At 36.4% G+C, this 20,046-nt stretch overlaps 1 protein-coding gene across 1 annotated transcript; it reads left to right on the top strand.

Moving 5' to 3' along the window:
• The first annotated feature begins 15,351 nt into the window (after positions 1-15,351).
• On the top strand, positions 15,352-17,647 carry LOC133311025 (probable inactive purple acid phosphatase 2). Its single transcript, XM_061512034.1, has 2 exons — positions 15,352-16,133; positions 16,237-17,647. The coding sequence occupies exons 1-2, from the start codon at positions 15,417-15,419 to the stop codon at positions 17,464-17,466; spliced, it is 1,947 nt and encodes a 648-aa protein (XP_061368018.1). The 5' UTR covers positions 15,352-15,416; the 3' UTR covers positions 17,467-17,647.
• Positions 17,648-20,046: the final 2,399 nt, after the last annotated feature.

Raw genomic sequence — 20,046 nt, 5'->3', positions numbered from 1 at the left:
ACGCATATGTAGCATCTGATTGGTTCATAGAAAGGAAGGCCAAATCATTCTATGTCGATTTGTAAAAATGATTTTATGAGAAATAATGTTCCTCATTTATTCATGACTGCAGCGCAGGTGCAATTTTTGCAGGACCATGTAATGTCATTGATAGTCACAATTAATTAAAAATTTAAGATAATACTAAAATTAATTTAACAAGAACTTTGTTATTTTCTTAATTATTATTCAATATCTTGAGTTTTTTTTATTGATTGTGTCTAATAAATATTGTGCTTATATAAGCCAAAAAATAAAAAATAAAATAAAATAAAATCCCTGATATGCATGTGTGTTTTGAGTCCTTACTGTTTATGATGTACACGTAAATTGATTTCTTTACCTTTACCTCATTTCTTTTGATTTGGAAAAAAAAGTGAAGTGTTTTTTTATTTTTTATTTTATGATCTTAATTATTTCTTTAGCTCGAGTCAGCTCTTTTTAAGTATCCTCGTAAACTAGACGAGGGAAGATGATCCCATTAATATGATACTGAATTAAGTATAGTGACAATTATTCAACTACATGCCATTTCGAGATTCGAATCCTTACTCTATCCTAAGATGTATACTGGCACTTGAATCCATATTTGGAGTTGAAATAAATATTTTCAAATAAGATGTTGATATGCTTTTGCGGGAGGAGAACCAAAAATAATAAATAAATAAATAAGAAGATGAAGAGTAAATATCTTTCTCCGTCCTCAGCAAATTACGATGTCCGCTTTAATCTCTAGCAAATAAAAAAAGCTATTCGTGGTCCCTAAGAAATTTAAAGTAGACTTATTTTAGTCTTTTTGAGAGACTAACGTGAGTCTTTTTTAAATTTGTGAGGGAACATGATTCTAACTAAATTGGTCCATTTTAAATTTTTTAAGAATCACAAATAACCTTTTCATTTGCTAGGAATTAAAGCGGACATTATGAAATTTGATGAGCACGAAACAAAATGTGTTTACTCTGGTAAGAAAGAGGAAACAGAAACCTTCCACAGTTGTTTTCTCAAGATTCCATTGTAATAGAAACTACAGTTTTGGTCACGAATTGGCACGCGGTCAAAAAGCTACACAATTTGTGAACATTCGGTAGAGATTAAAGAAACTAATTGGCTTGTTAATGGCCTAAGCTGTTAAGTAAGATGCTATAAGTGAATTATTTGACATCGAGACGATAGAGTGTTCTTTCTAATTACGAGAGGTTGGATGATTTACCAATCGAATACCTGCTGAACTAATCCTTATAATGGAAAGGACTGTATTACGGAATTTTTTTAAACGTTATTTCTTAAATTATCTGTGTACCATTGTTATTTTTAAAATGTTTTTTTTAGTATTGGAAAGTTAATTCAATATTTTTTTTAATACTTTGTTAGCATCGGAAAGCTAATTCAATGCTTTTTTAAAAAAAATTATTTTGTAAAGTTGCTTTTTTCTAAATCAAGTTCACAATGTATTTTTTAATCTCAAAAAAATAAATTTATATTATTTAAATTCAACACTTATCAAAAAGTTGATTTTGAAAAAAACCAATTTTCATGTATCTATCTATATATATATATATATATATATATATATATATATATATATATAGGAAATCATAGTCTCCGGTTGCAGAAAATGTAATTTGTCTCCTGTTCTCACCATAAAAAACTGTGCATCTTTTTATGATTTTTTTTTGCTTTTATGTTTAGGTGGGCTCCACTGTTTTTTGTCTGTGCCGGAGAGAAATGATCATTTCTGTCACAGGAAAGCAATAAATTCCATATATATATATATATATATATATATATATATATAGGGATAGGTTATTTTGCCTACTCTCATTTTTCCTACCTTTGTCTACCCCTTTCATTACCGTTCGATTACAATATAATCCAACGGTCTATATTTGCGAAATAAAATAAATCATTTTTTCTCTTTCTTTTTCCTCACTTTCTCCCACACCCTTTCTCTCTCCTCCTCTTTCTCTCTTCCTCTATGCTATACCTAATTTTTTCCCCTACATTATAGATGCTTCGAAACCAATTAGCGTTCATATTGAATTGAATAGCAAAAATTCCACTATGGATTCTCCAACACTTGCCGGTCAAGTCCAACATATCGATGTAGGGGGAATTAAAAAGAAATAAAGATATAAAATTTAGATCAACGAACCCAAACTTGATATTTCATGGTGGATTTCGTTATGAGGGATATTTGATATTTGATGGTGTTCCGTAGCTACTTACGATTTGAATCTTTATTTTATTGCTTCAAGTTTTGTGTAATAACAGTTATAACTTAGCAATCAACTTGTCGACTCAGTCTTCTTGAGGGGAATAAAACTCAGCGACCCAATTCGTCTCCGATCCTTTATTTTATGAGGCATACAGGGAAAACCAAAAAAGATATCAAAACTAAATGATTCATAGCTACATTTGCTCGTTCACCTGGGCGGCAGACATCAGCGATACAGGAAAAAAAAATAGTTATAGTTTAGAAGAAGAGAGAAAGGGGAGGAGAGAGAAAGGGTGTGAGAGAAAGTGAGGAAAAAGAAAGGGGAAAAATGATTTATTTTATTTCACAAATATGGACCGTTGGATTAAATTGTAATCGAACGATAATGAAAGGGGTAGGCAAAGGTAGGCAAAATGAGAGTAGGCAAAATGAGAGTAGGCAAAATAACCTATCCCATATATATATATATTAGCAAATAATTAAAAAGTCAAGTTTTTAATTTGACTTTTAATTATTAGAAGAAAAAAACAAAGCATTGGAACAAACCGACTTTTCATTACTTACAAAAAGCATTTTATAAAATAACTACGAAACATATATAGGTAATAAAACAAATTTTTCATTACTAGAAATATCATTTTAAAAAATGGATGTGAAACATAATTAATTTAATGTGACATGTGTTAGTATAAGGATCCAAAGATTAAGATTGTTCTCAATGAACAGTTTTGTTCAATTTCTTTTCTATTATATTCTAGTTTCTTCAATTGCAAGTAATCAACTTTCAAATGATAAAATTCAGCAATTAAATTTCAAATCAAGTTTTTGTCAAACAAATGACTGTACTCACTTACAAACAATTAAGATTCAATTATCAAGCACTGGAATATCGAATTTCATAACTTTGCCATGAATTTTGCATCCCTGCATTTTACATGTTGTTGCACCTAACTTGACCAAAATTGAGTGCTTTAGGTATTAACTGAATTTTTCCTAACCCAGTAATGAAATAACTCAAATTAATCCCTTAATCTTGAATCTAATTCATTTATGACGTATACTCAATTTCCACTCCAAATTATCTCTAATCTTGGAGTATTCAATTAACAAAATCATAAACTTTTAATTTTCCAGTTGAAGATCCATGCAAAGAAGTGTTCAAGACCATTCCCACGGCTCTCTGAAACTGAAATATTTGCTAATTAAAATTCAAGAAACATGCTCAACAAGAAATATGCTTAAAGGGTACTCATCACTTCATTCAAGATTCTAGAAAATAAAATCAAAACTTCATCTTAACAAAAAATTCACAAGAAAACATAGAATTTACACTAACATTGTGTAAACTAAATTCAAGTACAAGAGAGTTAGAAGTACAGACTAGGAACTATAATGCAAGTGTTAAAAAAAGTATATTCTTTACAAAGGATTGCGGAAATCAGAGATTGAAAATTGAGCGTTGAAGTTTCTTGGGTCTTCTTCCAAAATCCCCTTCTCTACTTGTTGCTTATATCAGAATCTTCAATAGCAACTGAGTCTGCAGCTGATTCCCATCACACTGATTCTGTTAAATCAGTTATTGTTAAATCTGTTATTACAGTTAACTCTGTTATGAAGTAGCTTATATGTATATATAGGATACTGTGAGAACATTGTAACTAATTGATTCATTAAGTCTTTTTCTCCTTTTTCACAATATAGAAACTGTTACTGTGTTCTCTTTGATAAGATGGTATCAGGTTTTCAAGATCCTTTCTTCTAAGCCTTCCGTTGTTCATCAAGATTCTTTCAAGTTTTCAATATTCTGTTTTTCTCCATGGCCAATTATGCCGATTTTCTTACCAATCCAGGAAATCCATTTTACCTGCATCCAAGTGAAAGCCCATCACAAATCCTCGTTCCTTCACTGTTGACAGGAAGCAATTACCATTCTTGGTCTCGATCCATGACAATGGCCCTTCGCTCCAAAAACAAAGTTGGATTCGTAGATGGCACCATTGTTCCTCCAGCTGCTGAGGATCCTCTTTTCTTTGCTTGGGATCGCTGTAATACCATTGTTTTAACATGGTTACATCGTTCCATATCAGAAGTCATTGCTCAATCCATTCTTTGGGTAGATCGTGCTTCTGATGCTTGGATAGAACTACGCAACCGTTTCTTCTAAGTTGATCTTTTTCGCATCTCTACTCTTCAAGAAGATTTTTATCATCTTCATCAAGGTGATAGTTCTGTAACAGATTATTTCACCCGTTTAAAGACACTTTGGGACGAACTTGAAAGCCTAAAGCCTCTCCCACCTTGTACGTGTGGAACAAGAATTCAAATAAGAGCTGAACGAGATCGTGACCTTGTCATCCGTTTCTTGAAAGGTTTGAATGATCAATTTAACAATGTACGTTCTCAGGTGATGTTATTGGAACCCTTTCCATCTATTCACAAAGCCTTTTCACTGGTTCTTCAACAAGAACGTGAGTTTATTACAACCACTATCACAGAAACAGATTCTCGAGCTCTTTATAATGCTTAGAGTCAATCTAATCGTGGTCGTGGTTCTTTTCAAAGAGGACGTGGTCGTGGCCATACATATGGAGGCAGAGGTCAATCCCATCAGATGAAAACTTGCACCCATTGTGGGAGGAATAACCATACAGTAGATACATGTTACAAACTACATGGTTATCCTCCAAGATATAGCTTCAAGAATTCTCAAGCCAATCATGTGTTTCTTGATTCTGAAACTGACAATCATGATGTGGAATAACCCAACAATCAGACTTTCAATCTTGCTTCTCTTCAAGATTAATGTCAAAACATGCTTGGTCTCCTTCAGCAAGCTACAAAGAATCTGAATCCACCGAATGCATCTACCAATTTTGTTCATACTGCCAACAGAAATGATCTTCATCCTGAACTTACACCTTGCAGTGTTAATACCACAGGTAAAGCCATCAATCGTTGGCTCTTAGACACTGAAGCCACCGATCATATATCTTTTATTCGTTCTAGTTTCCAAACTATTCATAAAATTGTTCCTCTTTTTATTTCCTTACCTAATGGATCTTCTGTAGTTGCAAAATTCTCTGGCCAAGTTCATATAACTCCCAACCTTACACTTGAAGATGTCTTATATGTACCAGAATTTCAAGTTAATCTGATTTTTGTTACAAAATTACTCAATTCCATACCTTTTATCCCAACCTTTCAAAATTCTTCTTGTATCATTACACAGATACCTTCGAATGTGAGGATTGGTACAGCTAAGCAGCAAGGTGGACTATTCATTCTTGATCAGCAAGACAACAATTCCATCCTACCTCAAGACAAGTCTTTCAACTCTACTGCAAATCATATTTCCAGTAGCACTTCCAATTCTTCTTTGTTGTCGCATTTACGTTTAGGACATGTTTCCCATACTTGTTTGAAAAGAAAGTCTTTCAACTCTACTGCAAATCATATTTCCAGTAGCACTTCCAATTCTTCTTTGTTGTCGCATTTACGTTTAGGACATGTTTCCTATACTTGTTTGAAAAGTATATCAATAAAATTTCCCTTTATACCTTCCTCTCATACTACACCTTGTGATACTTGTCATTATGCAAGACAAAGAAAGCTATCTTTTCCAAACAGTGAACATAAATCCAAGTCTATATTCGAGTTACTCCATACTGACATTTGGGGTCCATACTCAATTAACTCCATTCATGGTCATCGCTATTTCCTTACATTAGTGGATGATTTTTCTCGTTTCACATGGATTATTTTAATGAAAAATAAACATGAAACCAGAAAACACATTCAGAACTTTGTGAACTTAATTGAGAACCAATTCCATACCACACTAAAAACTATCAGATCGGATAATGGTGCTGAGTTCCTTATGACAGAATTCTATTCTTTCAAAGGCATTATTCATCAAACCACATGTGTTGAAACTCCCCAACAAAATGGAGTTGTGGAACGTAAACATCAACACATCCTTAACACAACTAGAGCACTACTGTTTCAGTCAAATATCCCAACCAATTTATGGTCATCTGTTGCCACACATGTTGTCCACATCATAAATATGCTACCTACACTCACCCTAAATCACAAATGTCCTTATGAAGTCTTATATGGTCACTCACCCACCCTTCTACACTTGAAACCCTTTGGTTGCCTATCATATGCATCCACCATCATTGCTCATTGCAGAAAAATTGACCCTAGAGCAAGAAAAAACATTTTTCTAGGATACAAGGAAAGGACAAAAGGATATATCCTTTATGATCTCAATCACAAAGAGATTTTTATATCTAGACATGTCATTTTTCAAGAACTTGTTTTCCCTTACACTCAACAAATTCATGAGTCTGCATCTGTTCCCTCAATTGATTCTCAGAATCTTCATCAAAATCCCCTATTATTTGAAGATATGCTTCCTTTTCAAAATCCTCAACTACAGCATGTACAGCCAAACACAAATGATATTCAAACTAATCCTACTGTTCGCAGATCGGTAATAATTCATAAGCCACCATCATATCTACACGATTTTCACACCAATGGTCCATCTGCTGCTTCAGCTGTCACATCCCACAAGAACACAGGTAATCCAAAATATCCTCTCCATTCTGTTTTGTCTTACAATATTTGTTCTCCCTCATATACCCAATTATGTTGTAATGTCACTACCAATACAGAACCAAAAACTTACTCACAAGCTGCAAAATCACCACAGTGGCAGCAATCCATGCAATCTGAGCTAGATGCTCTTGCATTAAACAATACATGGTCCATTGTTGACCTACCTGTTGGGAAGAAACCCATTGGATGCAAATGGGTATTCAAAATAAAGTATCATTCGGATGGAACCATAGAAAGATACAAGGCTAGGCTTGTGGCAAAAGGTTTCACTCAACTTGAAGGGGTTGATTACTTTGACACCTTTAGTCCAGTTGCTAAACTAACAACAATTCGAGTTTTGTTATCTATTGCAGCCTCTCAAAACTGGTTTCTTGAGCAATTAGATGTAAATAATGCCTTCTTGCATGGAGACTTGAAAGAGGAGGTCTATATGCAACTCCCACCAGGCATGAAAAGCTCCAATTCCAATCAAGTTTGTAGACTACAGAAAAGCTTGTATGGATTGAAACAAGCAAGCAGGCAATGGAATGCAAAGTTGTCTTCCTCTCTCACATCACTTGGCTATATCCAATCACCAGCAGATCATTCCCTTTTTACTCTTCGCAATGCATCTTCATTCACTGCTCTACTAGTGTATGTGGATGACATTGTTCTAGCAGGCAACAACAAAGATGAAATTCTAAGAGTCAAAACCCATCTTGATCAACAGTTTCGAATCAAGGACCTGGGTTCTCTAAGATTTCTTTTAGGTCTTGAGATATCAAGATCCAAGGCTAGCATCATCCTAAACCAGCGTAAATATGCTCTTGAGATCCTCTCTGATACTGGTCAACTTGCTTCCAAGCCTGCAACAACACCAATGGACCCTAACACCAAGCTCAGCCTTGATCAAGGGACACCATTACCTGATCCTGCTTTCTATCGAATACTTATTGGAAGACTATTGTATTTGACCACAACAAGGCCAAATCTGTCCTTTTCAGTCCAACAGTTAAGTCAGTATGTTGCTAAACCTACTGACTTACACTACACAACAGCCTTGCGCATTGTTCGTTACCTCAAGACCTCACCAGCATCTGGTCTTTTTTTTTTCATCAGAATCTTCAATGCAACTGAGTGGCTTTGCTGATTCGGATTGGGCATGCTGTCCAGATACTAGAAAATCAGTCACGGGTTATTGTGTTTTTTTGGGATCTTCTTTGATCTCTTGGAAATCGAAGAAACAGACAACTGTCTCAAGGTCCTCAACCGAAGCTCAATATAGAGCTTTGGCTACACTTTCATGTGAAATCCAATGGTTGCACTATTTACTCGCGGATTTTCAAATTCCACAGTCCAAACCTGCAGCTGTGACAATGCTTCAGCAATCTATTTGGCTCACAATCCCTCTTTCCATGAAAGAACAAAACATATAGAGATAGATTGCCATGTCACAAGAGAACACATTCAATCTGGCCTGCTTCACCTTCTACCTATTTCATCAGACAACCAGCTCGCAGATTTCTTCACCAAAGCCTTACATGTGAACCTATTCAAGATTTTTCTCTCCAAGCTTGGTCTTATGGACATCCATCGTCCAGCTTGTGGGGGGGGGTATCAGAATCTTCAATAGCAACTGAGTCTGCAGCTGATTCCCATCACACTGATTCTGTTAAATCAGTTACTGTTAAATCTGTTATTACAATTAACTCTGTTATGAAGTAGCTTATGTGTATATATAGGATACTGTGAGAACATTGTAACTAATTGATTCATTAAGTCTTTTTCTCTTTTTTCACAATATAGAAACTGTTACTGTGTTTTCTCTGATAAGAGCTTACAAGGAGAGACTTGAAAAACTAAACTAAAAACTAAAACTAAAATCTAAAAAATACAACTAAACTCTAAGTTGAATATCCTATTTAACTAATTTCTGAAAGTTAAGATCTCTGCAGTCCATCCGATTTATGCTTCATCAAATGGTCCACAATAAGTCACTTTAACCATTTCTCACTATTTTTGCTTCTGTATTATCACATGACAGAGAAAAATATATAAGAAATTATAAGTATACCATTACTAGCCCAAACACTTTAGTGGGCCTATTTCATAAACTTCTGGACCTTTTTCACCCGCATTTGAACCATTAATAGCCAAATACCTCAAAAATTATATCACTAATTCAGGTAAGTATTGCAATAACAACATGCAATGATGGGGAAAATTTAATATACTACCGTCGCACTGAGTGTTCAGTGTGACAGTTATATTTGCAGTATGTATAATACATAACGTAAATATTAAAAGTATTTTTTTTTCTTTCCTTAAAAATTGTCTATTGATGTGGAAAGAGAAATTTTTTTTTAATATTTATGTATTTCCGGAAATATAGTGTAAATATGACCATCGCATTGAACACTCAGTGCGACGGTGGTACCAAAAATACTCTCGCAATGAGAAAAAGAAATACCAACGTACTCTCAACAATCGGAGTGAAAATTCAGTGTTTAAAACCCCGCCCCTACCCCCGGGTTGACCCAGGTCAATCCTGACCCTCTCTTTGAGGGTTGGGGTCAACTGTTAGACCTTTCATATACGTTGACTCCTTTGACTCCCGAAACCCCTTGAAACCCGACCGAGTCTCGGTGACTCCCAGGTCAGAGGGAGTCACTGCATTTTTGGTTTTGTGAAAAAAATTCACGCGAAACGACGTCATTTTGTGAAAAAAAAAGTTCATTGCTAACTTAAATCCCAGACATCTTCACCTCGGCGGCTTCGCCTCTTCATCGCGTCACTACCTCTCCTTTGCTGTAGTGGTTCTTCTCTTCACCGGTCCACTCTTTTTTCTTGGTTGGTTTATCTGCTCTGAGCATGTCTGGTATTATGGTATTAGTGAGCAATAGAGTTTAAAGTTTTCTCTGCCATTGATGTATTTACTCTCATATCAAGAAGACAATAGATAAAAAATGATGCAAACTAAGACTTTTAAATTGTATTGTAACAATAGTAAATTGGAAAATTGACAAGGAGGGTCTGAGTATGATAATATAATTTTTCATTAACTTCATTGGAATATGTGTTTTATACTTTGATATTTCGATACTTTGATTAGCTTGTGAATATAATTGATTGAATTATGTTAAGTATATATTGAATTTTTGATAATTGGTGGTTTAATTTTTTTGAATTTTTCATATAGAATATATATTTATACTTTCTAAATATATAAAATTAGATCAGTGAATTGACTCTATAATTCTCTAATCGAACCTGTAACCTTCGACCTCAGCCGAATCAATGGCCGAACCGAATTTTTAAATATAGAGTGAAATTGCCCCGAATTAGTTAGAAGCGTGTGCATTCCAATGTCATCGCGTGACACAAAATGAAATACACATTGTACCATCCACAAAAAAGTCATCTTTGATTTTATTTTATATAAGTGATAAAATAATTTTTGAATCTTATTTATTTTTATTTTTTGTTTTATGTAAATTTTAAAATATACGTTTATTAAATATTATAAATTTTAATATTAACACTCTATAACAAATCCATGCAATAATATGGAAAAAGAAAGATAAATTTTTTTATTGTCTAATATATATGTTTAGTGTAATGATGAATAAAATTTAAAATTATTATTTATTGTTTGTCTTCCCTTTATCATTATATTAATAATTATTAAGATATTCCTATAAAATATATATTTTTGTATGGGAAAATAAATATTTCTCTCTTTAAAATTACTCTATACAATACTTATAAACCTGGCCGTTAACAGATATATAATCATGAACCAAATTAATATACTTGACTCGCGTTCTAAGAACACACAAATATTTGTTAATGATGTAAAATTATTGAAGTTATTATTATTATTATTATTATTTTATATCAAGCTGCCATTACTTAAATTTTAAGTTTATTGTATATAAATACAAGTATGTCATGATAAAATTAAATGCGAGAATAAAAAAAATTATTACATTAAAACCCATCATAATTTTATGAAAAACGCATAGAGTAACACAGATTTAACCAAAATTAAAAGTGAATAATTTATGTTTTATAAACTGGCATTAGATATGATTAATGATCTCATGTAAATTACTCAAATCCCTTACTATTAAATTAATCCTAATAGCTTTGCATAAGTAGCTTTTAATATGGTAAAATGAAAATGGGGATGTAAAAATACAACTTAAGAATAAATAAACTAACCTGATTAGAATTGGTAGCTCAGTGGTGGGTCCCTGGATGATGATGGGGGATTTTAATGAGATTGCATCTACAAGAGAAAAAAGAGGTGGTGCCCCCTTTAATCTGACTAGGAGTTTGAAATTTTCTGTTGTTCTGAATGAGTGCAAGGTCATGGACATTGGTTGTAGAGGGTCATGTTTCACTTGGAGAGGCCCTAAATGGCTGCATCTAAACAGAGTGTTTAAAAGGCTGGATATGGTGTGTGCTAATGTGGAGTGGAGAAATAGTTTTGCTGATGCTTTTGTCAGAACTCTTCCTAGATTGAATTCTGATCATAGCCCTCTCTTGTTATCTCTGTTTCCTCCAGTGGTTAATAGGAATAGTAGACCTTTTCGGTTCATAGCTGCTTGGCAGGATCATTCCTCTTTCCCTCACTTTCTGCAGGATGTTTGGTGTTCGGATAAGCCTATTATTCACAGCCTATCTAATTTGGAGGACCAGTTGAAATCCTGGAATAGAAGGGTTTTTGGTTGCATTCAGATAAGGAAAGATTTCTTGCTGAAAAAACTTAATGAAATCCAGTTGAACAGTCTGTGTGATCTGGATGATACTAATGCTGAGTTGGAAGTAGCCATTCAACAAGAATTGAATCTGGTCCTTGAACAAGAAGAATCATTATGGTTTCAGAAGGCTAGATGTAAGTGGATAAAGGATGGTGATCGTAATACTTCCTTTTATCACACTACCACAATCATAAGGAGAGCTAGGAATAAAATTTTGGAGTTGAAAAATGATGCAAGGCACATTGTGAGAGAGGAAGCTAATATTCTCAATATAATTCTGTCATTTTTTGTGAAGCTGTATACAGAAGAGTGCTCGGACAGACCTTGGATCTCCACTAAGAATAGTTGGCCAGAGTTGAATAGTGATGAGTTGGAAGGGCTGAAAAAGGGATTTTTGGATGCAGATATTAAAAAGGTTTTCTTTTCTATGGGTGCTCTAAAAGCACCTGGACCTGATGGCTTCCCAGCTCTGTTCTTTCAAAAAAATTGGCAAATTGTGGGTAAGCAGGTTTGTGAGTGTGTGAGAGCCTGCTGGTCTAAACCAGAGAGGATCAAGGAGCTGAATAAAACATTTTTGGTGTTGATTCCTAAGATCATTAAACCGGAAAAGATCTCACAATTTAGACCCATTGCTTTGTGTTCAGTTATGTACAAGGGCATTAGCAAATTAATGGTGAATTATCTGAAGCCTCTCCTCCAGAAATTAGTATTCTCCTTATCAAGTTAGTTTTGTGCCCAACAGGCAGATTCAGGACAACATTGTCATTGATCAGGAGATGATTCATTCTATGAGTAGGATGAAAGGTAAAAGGGGTTTTTTTGCTATAAAAATAGACCTTGAGAAGGCTTATGATCGAATTTCTTGGAGTTTCATCAACAAAGTCCTGAAGGAGATTAATTTGCCTGAAGCTATTATTCATATAATCATGTGTAGCATCACCTCTACTGATCTGGAGATTCTTTGGAATGGAGCTAAGGCTGGAACTTTCTCTCCTAGTAGAGGTCTTAGGCAAGGGGACCCCATATCCCCTTATATTTTTGTTCTTTGCATGGAGAAACTGTCTCACATTATAGCTGATGCAGTGGATAGAAGAGAGTGGAAGCCTATGACTGCAGGGAAAAAGGGTCCTATCATCTCACACCTTCTTTTTGCTGATGATTTGCTTCTGTTTGCATAAGCATCTTCAAGTCAGATAGCTACTGTCATGAATTGCTTGAATTCTTTTGGTGAAGAATCTGGTCAAAAGGTGAGTATGATAAAATCCAATATATATTTTTCTAAGAATGTCTCAAACGAGCTGGCTGAGGAGATAGTGGAACAGAGTGGATTTACTAGAACAAAAAATATTGGTAGATATCTTGGTTATATGATGAAACATGGTAGAGTTAGCAAGACTCACTATAGTGATATCATGGGAAGAGTCCAGAGTAGGCTCAGTGGTTGGAAGACACAGTGTTTATCCATGGTTGGTCGTGTTATTCTAGCCAAATCTGTAATTTCTGCCATTCCTATGTTCAGTATGCTGAATAGCTCTCTCCCGGTGGCTCTTTGTAATGACATTGAGAAGATCCAAAGAAGTTTTATTTGGGGAGATACAACCAATCATAGAAGTCATCATTTGGTTGCTTGGGAGCATCTGCAGCTGCCTAAGGAGCTAGGGGGTCTGGGGATCATCAACCTAAAGAATCAAAATGAAGCCTTCATGCATAAGAGTATCTGGTCTTTGATCAATGCTCCTTCGCAACTTTGGGCTCAAGTTGTTTTGGCGAAATATGGTAGAAAGAAAGAAATTGCTAAAGAGGTGAGTGCTAAACCTTATGACTCCCATTTTTGGCGAGGGCTTTGCAAAATCTGGCCTGCTGCCCTGGAAAATTTGGTGTGGCAGATTGGCAATGGTCAGAACATTCTTTTTTGGCTGGATAAGTGGGCTGGTCTTGATCACAATTTATTATTTTATGCTAACAAAGCCCCTGATGTTTCTGATTTAGAGCTCAAAATTGCTCATAGCACTTTTAATTCCTTAGAAGGTTGGAATCATGAGTACATTAGCAATTTTTTCAATCTAAAAATTTGTAATACCATTCTTGCTATTCCCAATCCGAAGGCTGAAGAGGAGTCAGACTGCTTATCTTGGAAAGATTGGAGTCCTAGTTTATCTCTTGTGAAGATGGCATACAACAGATTGATGGACTTCCCCCAAAATAGCATTGATGGTACTTGGAGAAGAATCTGGAATTGGAGTGGTCAAGAAAGAATTAAGCTATTCATGTGGAAATTAAATCATGGACGACTTTTAACTAAAGAGAGGACTGCAAAATGGGGGAACAGCTCTGATAGATGCACCTCTTGTCCGGATAGAGTGGAGACATGCCTTCATGTGATTCGAGATTGCATTAAAGCTAAACAATTCTGGTCTTTGCCCTTAGTGCAGCCCCTGCCATCTGGCTTCTTCAATGATATGGAGTTCAAAGATTGGATGGTGCTCAACTTGAGTCAACACAAGGTTTGTTCCTTCGACTGGAGAGACCCATTCTTTTTTATCTGCTATTATCTTTGGATCTGGAGGAATAAAGAGATCCATGAGGAGAATTTTATTAGACCTGGAGATCTTTCCAGTTTCCTTGCTAGACTTTTGGAGGAAAAAAACAACTTGAGCAGATCAAATAATAGTAGAACACAGCTTATTGATCCTCTGCCCAGCTTGGTATCTTGGTCTCGGCCTATGGAGGGAGAGTTAAAGCTCAATGTAGATGGTGCAGTGGTGGGGGAGAGAGCAGCCTGTGGTGGCTTGTTGAGAGATAGTCTTGGCTGTTGGGCTGGTGGTTTTTCCTTCTTCTTGGGTTCATGCTCACCTTTAAATGCTGAGTTGTGGGCTATCTTTCGTGGTTTGGAGGTCTCTTGGAACCTTGGTTACAGAATTATTACAGTTGAATCTGATTCTCTACAAGCTATTAACTTACTTACTAATGATAGTAAGGTTACTCGAAAGCTACCTCTAGTGGCTAAGATTCGAGCATGTCTTCGAAGAGATTGGAGTGTGGTCTTGACTCATATCTCTAGAGAAATCAACAAGTGTGCGGATTGGATTGCTAAAAAGGCTCTTGATGATGAGTATGGTCTAAAGATTATCTCCTCTCCTCTCCTCATCCGGATCTGGCTGACCTTATGGAGGCAAATAGTTTGGATCCTGGTAAATGTGTTTCTTTATGTTTTCTGTCTGTCTGTTTAGTTTCTCTTTTAGTTTCTGTTTTTAGTTTGTTCTTTGTTTTGGGGTTATGCCCCTTATATATACCAAAAAAAAAAAAAAAAAAAAACTAACCTTATGAGTTCAAACGAAAGTCGTTAATTTAATTTTAATTTGACAATGATAGGAAAAGCATTTATTATTTTTAAAGTCAAGCGGCAAAACGACAATATTTCATTTTAAAAATCCTGCCCCCTTTCTTCCTCTTTAAAAATTAAAAGAAAGTTTACTTTAGAGGCGCTAACTTCCATCCAAGTAAAGCGATATTTGTATTTCACAGAAGAGAGATAAACTGATTTGTAAAGAGCACACTTTCACCGAAGACTTGAACGTCGACTCTCAGTCTCAGTTGAAAAGGAAACAAAAAACATTTTTGTCCCTTCATTATATGCGATAGAAAAATTATCTCGCAGCGGAACAGCATATCCCATTTTGACTTAAAAGGATGCTTTAGCTGCTGTACACGTCTCCGCTGAAACATACAATGATGAATGATAATTTCATATCCATTAGCCACTTGACCGCAACACATCTTCGATTCAATCCATGACGATGATGACGATTCCTCATCGGACACTGTCCTTCCTCCTCTTTCCGTTGCTGTTATTGAACTTGAACTCCAACCCTACCCAATCCAAACCCTCCATATCCGTGTCTCCCACCACCCTTTCAAAATCGGGGGATTCCGTCGTCATACGGTGGTCGGGGATTGAATCCCCCTCTGATCTCGACTGGGTTGGCATCTACTCCCCACCCACCTCCTCTCACGACAACTTTATCGGTTACCTCTTTCTATCCAAATCCCCAGTTTGGCAATCCGGGTCAGGCTCCATTTCTCTCCCCCTCATCGACCTCCGGTCCAACTACTCCTTCCGTATATTCCGCTGGACCCGACCCGATGTCAACCCCGACCGTCAAGATGACGACCACAACCCCTTACCCGGCACCCAACACCTCCTCACCTTCTCCGATGAGGTTTCTTTTCTCTCGGGTCGGGGCCCCGAACAGATCCACTTAGCGTTCGCGGAGCAGGAGGACGCAATGCGTGTCATGTACGTGACGAGGGACCCCAAGGAGACGTGCGTGCGGTACGGTGAGAGAGAGGACAAGCTGGACGGCGTGGCCCTCGCACGTGTGAATAGGTACGAGAGGGAACACATGTGCGACGCTCCCGCCAACCTCAGCATCGGTTGGAGGGACCCTGGTTATATTCACGACGCATTGCTCACCAGTTTGAAGAAAGGAAAAAGATACTATTACAAGGTGAATGTAAACCGTTCAGATGCAGTTAGTTTTGTAACCGTTTCAGTTCTAATTAGTTTTGTAACCGTTTCTTGTTAGGTCTGTAACCGTTTCAGTTCTTCAGGTTGGAAATGATAATGGGGGTTGGAGCGCGACTCACAGTTTTGTGTCTAGGGACAGTGATTCGGATGAAACGATAGCTTTCCTGTTTGGAGACATGGGAACAGCTACACCATACAGCACGTTTTTGCGGACACAAGAGGAAAGCATATCAACCATGAAGTGGATCCTCCGTGATGTTGAAGCTCTTGGGGAAAAACCTGCTTTTGTGTCACACATAGGAGACATTAGTTATGCAAGAGGTTATGCATGGTTGTGGGACCATTTTTTCGCGCAGATTGAGCCTGTTGCGAGCAAAGTAGCATACCATGTTTGCATTGGGAACCATGAGTATGACTGGCCTTTGCAGCCATGGAAACCTGATTGGGCTGGTTATGGAAAAGATGGGGGTGGTGAGTGTGGTGTACCCTACAGTTTAAGGTTCAATATGCCTGGGAACTCTTCGGAACCCACTGGGACTGTAGCCCCAGCAACTCGGAATCTTTATTACTCATTTGATATGGGAGCAGTGCATTTTGTGTATATTTCAACGGAGACCAATTTCCTTCATGGGAGCAACCAGTATAACTTCTTAAAACATGATTTGGAATCAGTTGATAGGAGCAAGACCCCTTTTGTAGTTGTACAAGGGCACAGGCCCATGTACACAACAAGCAATGAATATTGGGATGTTTTGTTGAGAGGGAAGATGCTTGAGCACTTGGAACCTCTGTTGGTGAAGAACAATGTGACACTTGCACTTTGGGGTCATGTTCATAGATACGAGAGATTTTGTCCGCTGAATAACTTCACTTGTGGTAGTGGTGTAACCGGTAACAGAGAAGCTTTTACCGTTCATGTTGTGATTGGAATGGCAGGGTTTGACAGCCAAAACACATGGGAACCAAGACCGAACCATCCTAATGACCCGATATTTCCACAGCCGAAACGGTATCGTAAGGGTGTGTTTGGCTACACTAGACTGTTGGCTACAAAGAAGAAGCTTGTGCTTTCTTATGTGGAAAACCATGATGGTGAGGTCCATGACACGGTGGAAATTCTAGCATCTGGAGAAGTTGTCAATGGTGCTAAAGGTGGAGTTCAGGGTTTGGAATGCACCTTGTCTTGGTATGTGAAGGGAGGAAGTGTGCTGGTGCTTGGGGTTTTTATTGGCTACATTATTGGTTTCGCCTCACGTTCTAGTAAGAAGTCTGGGGCCAGTAGAAATTGGGCTCCCTTGAAGGAAAAAATTTAGGGTAGTATGGGAGTGGGTATATCAGGAAAATATCTACTATGGTCCAGGACCACTGAATTTTTTGGTGCTTCTTCTCACATCATCAATTTTTTCTTTTTCTTTTTATCTCTCTTATTTTCTCTCTTTTTCAATTTTACTCTCCTATTTACACTAAAGGACCACATAAAAAATAGTGGTCCCGGCTCACAATAAATAACATCGTATATATAAGACCTGTAGGAGCGTGTCATCTCAGTTACTATTGTATCGGAGAGAGAGAAAGAAAATAACTTTTGTATTTTACTTTATGTATTACCCCCTAATACATAATGTAAATATATCGTCGCATCCGGTGTGCGCCTATAGCACAGAATATGCGCTCCCTTTGAAGGAAAAAATTTAGGGTACTACAAGTGTAGCTACAACAGACGAATAGGATCATGTCACGTCAGTTGCTATTTTACCGGAGAGAAAAAAAAATAAGTTTTATATTTTACACTATATATCACCGGTGGTACATACTGCAAATACACTGTGGCACCCTCTTGATGACAGAGAAACCCGTATCTTACTGTGGACTACTTTTTTAAAGATAGGGCATGAAAGGAATCATGTATCTTATTTAACAAAATTATGAGATTCCTGTTGTGAAAAAAGCAGTGAGTAAATAGAATCAATTCAAGAAAATATAAGATAAAGAAGAAGAAATACAAGCGGTAAACCTTAAACCATCTCAAAATATAAGTCATACCACCTTAGTATATAGATGAAGGTGGGAAGAGTACAAAATATTTCCATCTTCTAGTCTATTCATATTTTGATGTTACAATACTTAATTTCCCATAAAATATAGTAAAGTCTAGTAATGTCCATTTGTAACATCCCCATGTAATAATAAAGCATGTTACAATGAATATCCTTAAAATTAAGTAAATTTCATTTTCACCGCGGGCAAAATAAGGCTTCGTTAATAATAATTTTTGGGCCCATTGGTAGTATTAAGCAAGCTCTGGCGGAGCCTATAACCAAACTATTATTACTGAAATGGTAGTGACGCTCCCTTCACATTTTTCAATAAATTAAAAATCTTCCTTTGTTGGAGGATGGTAGGTGTAGTACCATTGTCTACTATACACATCCTACCAATGTTATCCTTGGGGTTAATGCTCGGCATCATAGATATTCACTTTCATAAAAAAATAATAAGGAGGTAGTTGAGGAGAAATTTTTTGAATACTAGGAAAATGTAAATGATAGGGAAATGGTTGGAAAGTGAGTTTGATAGGAAAATGTAAAAAAAGTTATTTGGTTGAGCCAAATATTACCAGGCAAATCGATAGAAGTTTTTGAAACCTATATTTGGTTGAGGAAAAAATATTGATGGGTAAATAAGATATAATTTACAAATATAACCCCATTATTAATACAAGTAAACAGTGTATGTCATTTGTCCTCCAACGGTAATTTCTGTCATCCAAATTTGTCCATCGTCGGTGACAATTTATAAATGCAATATTACCAGGCCTATTGCATCGTCCGCTTGAGGTCCTCAACATTCTGTGAACACCCACAACAGGTGAGAAACCCAAAAGCACCACCACTTTCAGAAGAGACAGAGCCAAACCCAGCTCTGAAAGCAAGAGGGATTTCGAAACTCATGAAGAGCATGTAAAGAAGCATCACCACCATGAATATTTGAAGCAGTGTGAGCCTGTTGGGTAGCACAAACGGGTCCATCTTCACCCTCTTCATCTTTTTTTTTTCCTTTTCCCACCACTCAAAGGTTTAAACTTTTCTTTCCTCTTCCTAAACCCAAAAGAACAAAATCAATGGGTTTGTTGAGGTTGTTGTTGTTGTTTTTTTTCTTTTCTGGGTTTGTTCAACGGTTTTGGAAGGTTTTTAACCCTAAGGAAGAAGGCATCTGGGGCAAACAAGTAAAGCTTTCTTCTTCTTATCAAATGAATATAAATGCAGAAACAGAGAAAGTGAATGAAAGCCTTTTGGATGTCTTTGTATAAAGTTTGAGAATTTGTTTTATTAATTTGAAATATATAATTGTATATTTCCATACAAAGCAAAGGGAAGAAGATCACGAATCTACAGTTGCCTTGGGCATGAAAATGGAGGTTGGTATTCTGGGAAATGGCGATAGGAAAATCGTGAGCAGGTGGTGATCGCATTGTTGTAGTAACGTTTTCTGGGAAGTTGAGTTTTGCTCTGTTACCTCTGAATCTCAATGCAGCTTCATCGTAAGCTCTTGCTGCAGCTTCTGCAGTTTTGAATGATTCAATCTTTCTTTGCGCTTTACACGAGGGTAATATGGTTTGATTTGGATTGCCATGAGCTTTGTTTAGATGGCTAAGTATAAAAAACCACCTCCAACTTGTCTTTCCTAACAGTGACAAATGCTTGCTTTCTACAACCAAATGCAGAAGGCTATGCAAATATAATAGATAGGAAAATTGAAAGAATCAGTCTACCAAACATGGGTGTCTAACTTTGCCACTTTCATTTGCATAGCTAACTTTTTAAAATCCCTGAACCAAACACACTCTAAGGGCAACAACAACAATAATAATGATAGCATTTGAAAAGACTGAA

This window comes from Gastrolobium bilobum, unplaced genomic scaffold (genome assembly GCF_033153095.1).
Source record: "Gastrolobium bilobum isolate Gb01-03AN ecotype WA unplaced genomic scaffold, APGP_CSIRO_Gbil_v1 utg3218, whole genome shotgun sequence".
NCBI lineage: Eukaryota > Viridiplantae > Streptophyta > Magnoliopsida > Fabales > Fabaceae > Gastrolobium > Gastrolobium bilobum.
Note: the sequence above shows the minus strand (reverse complement) of the source record. Positions and strands in the feature narration are given on the sequence as shown.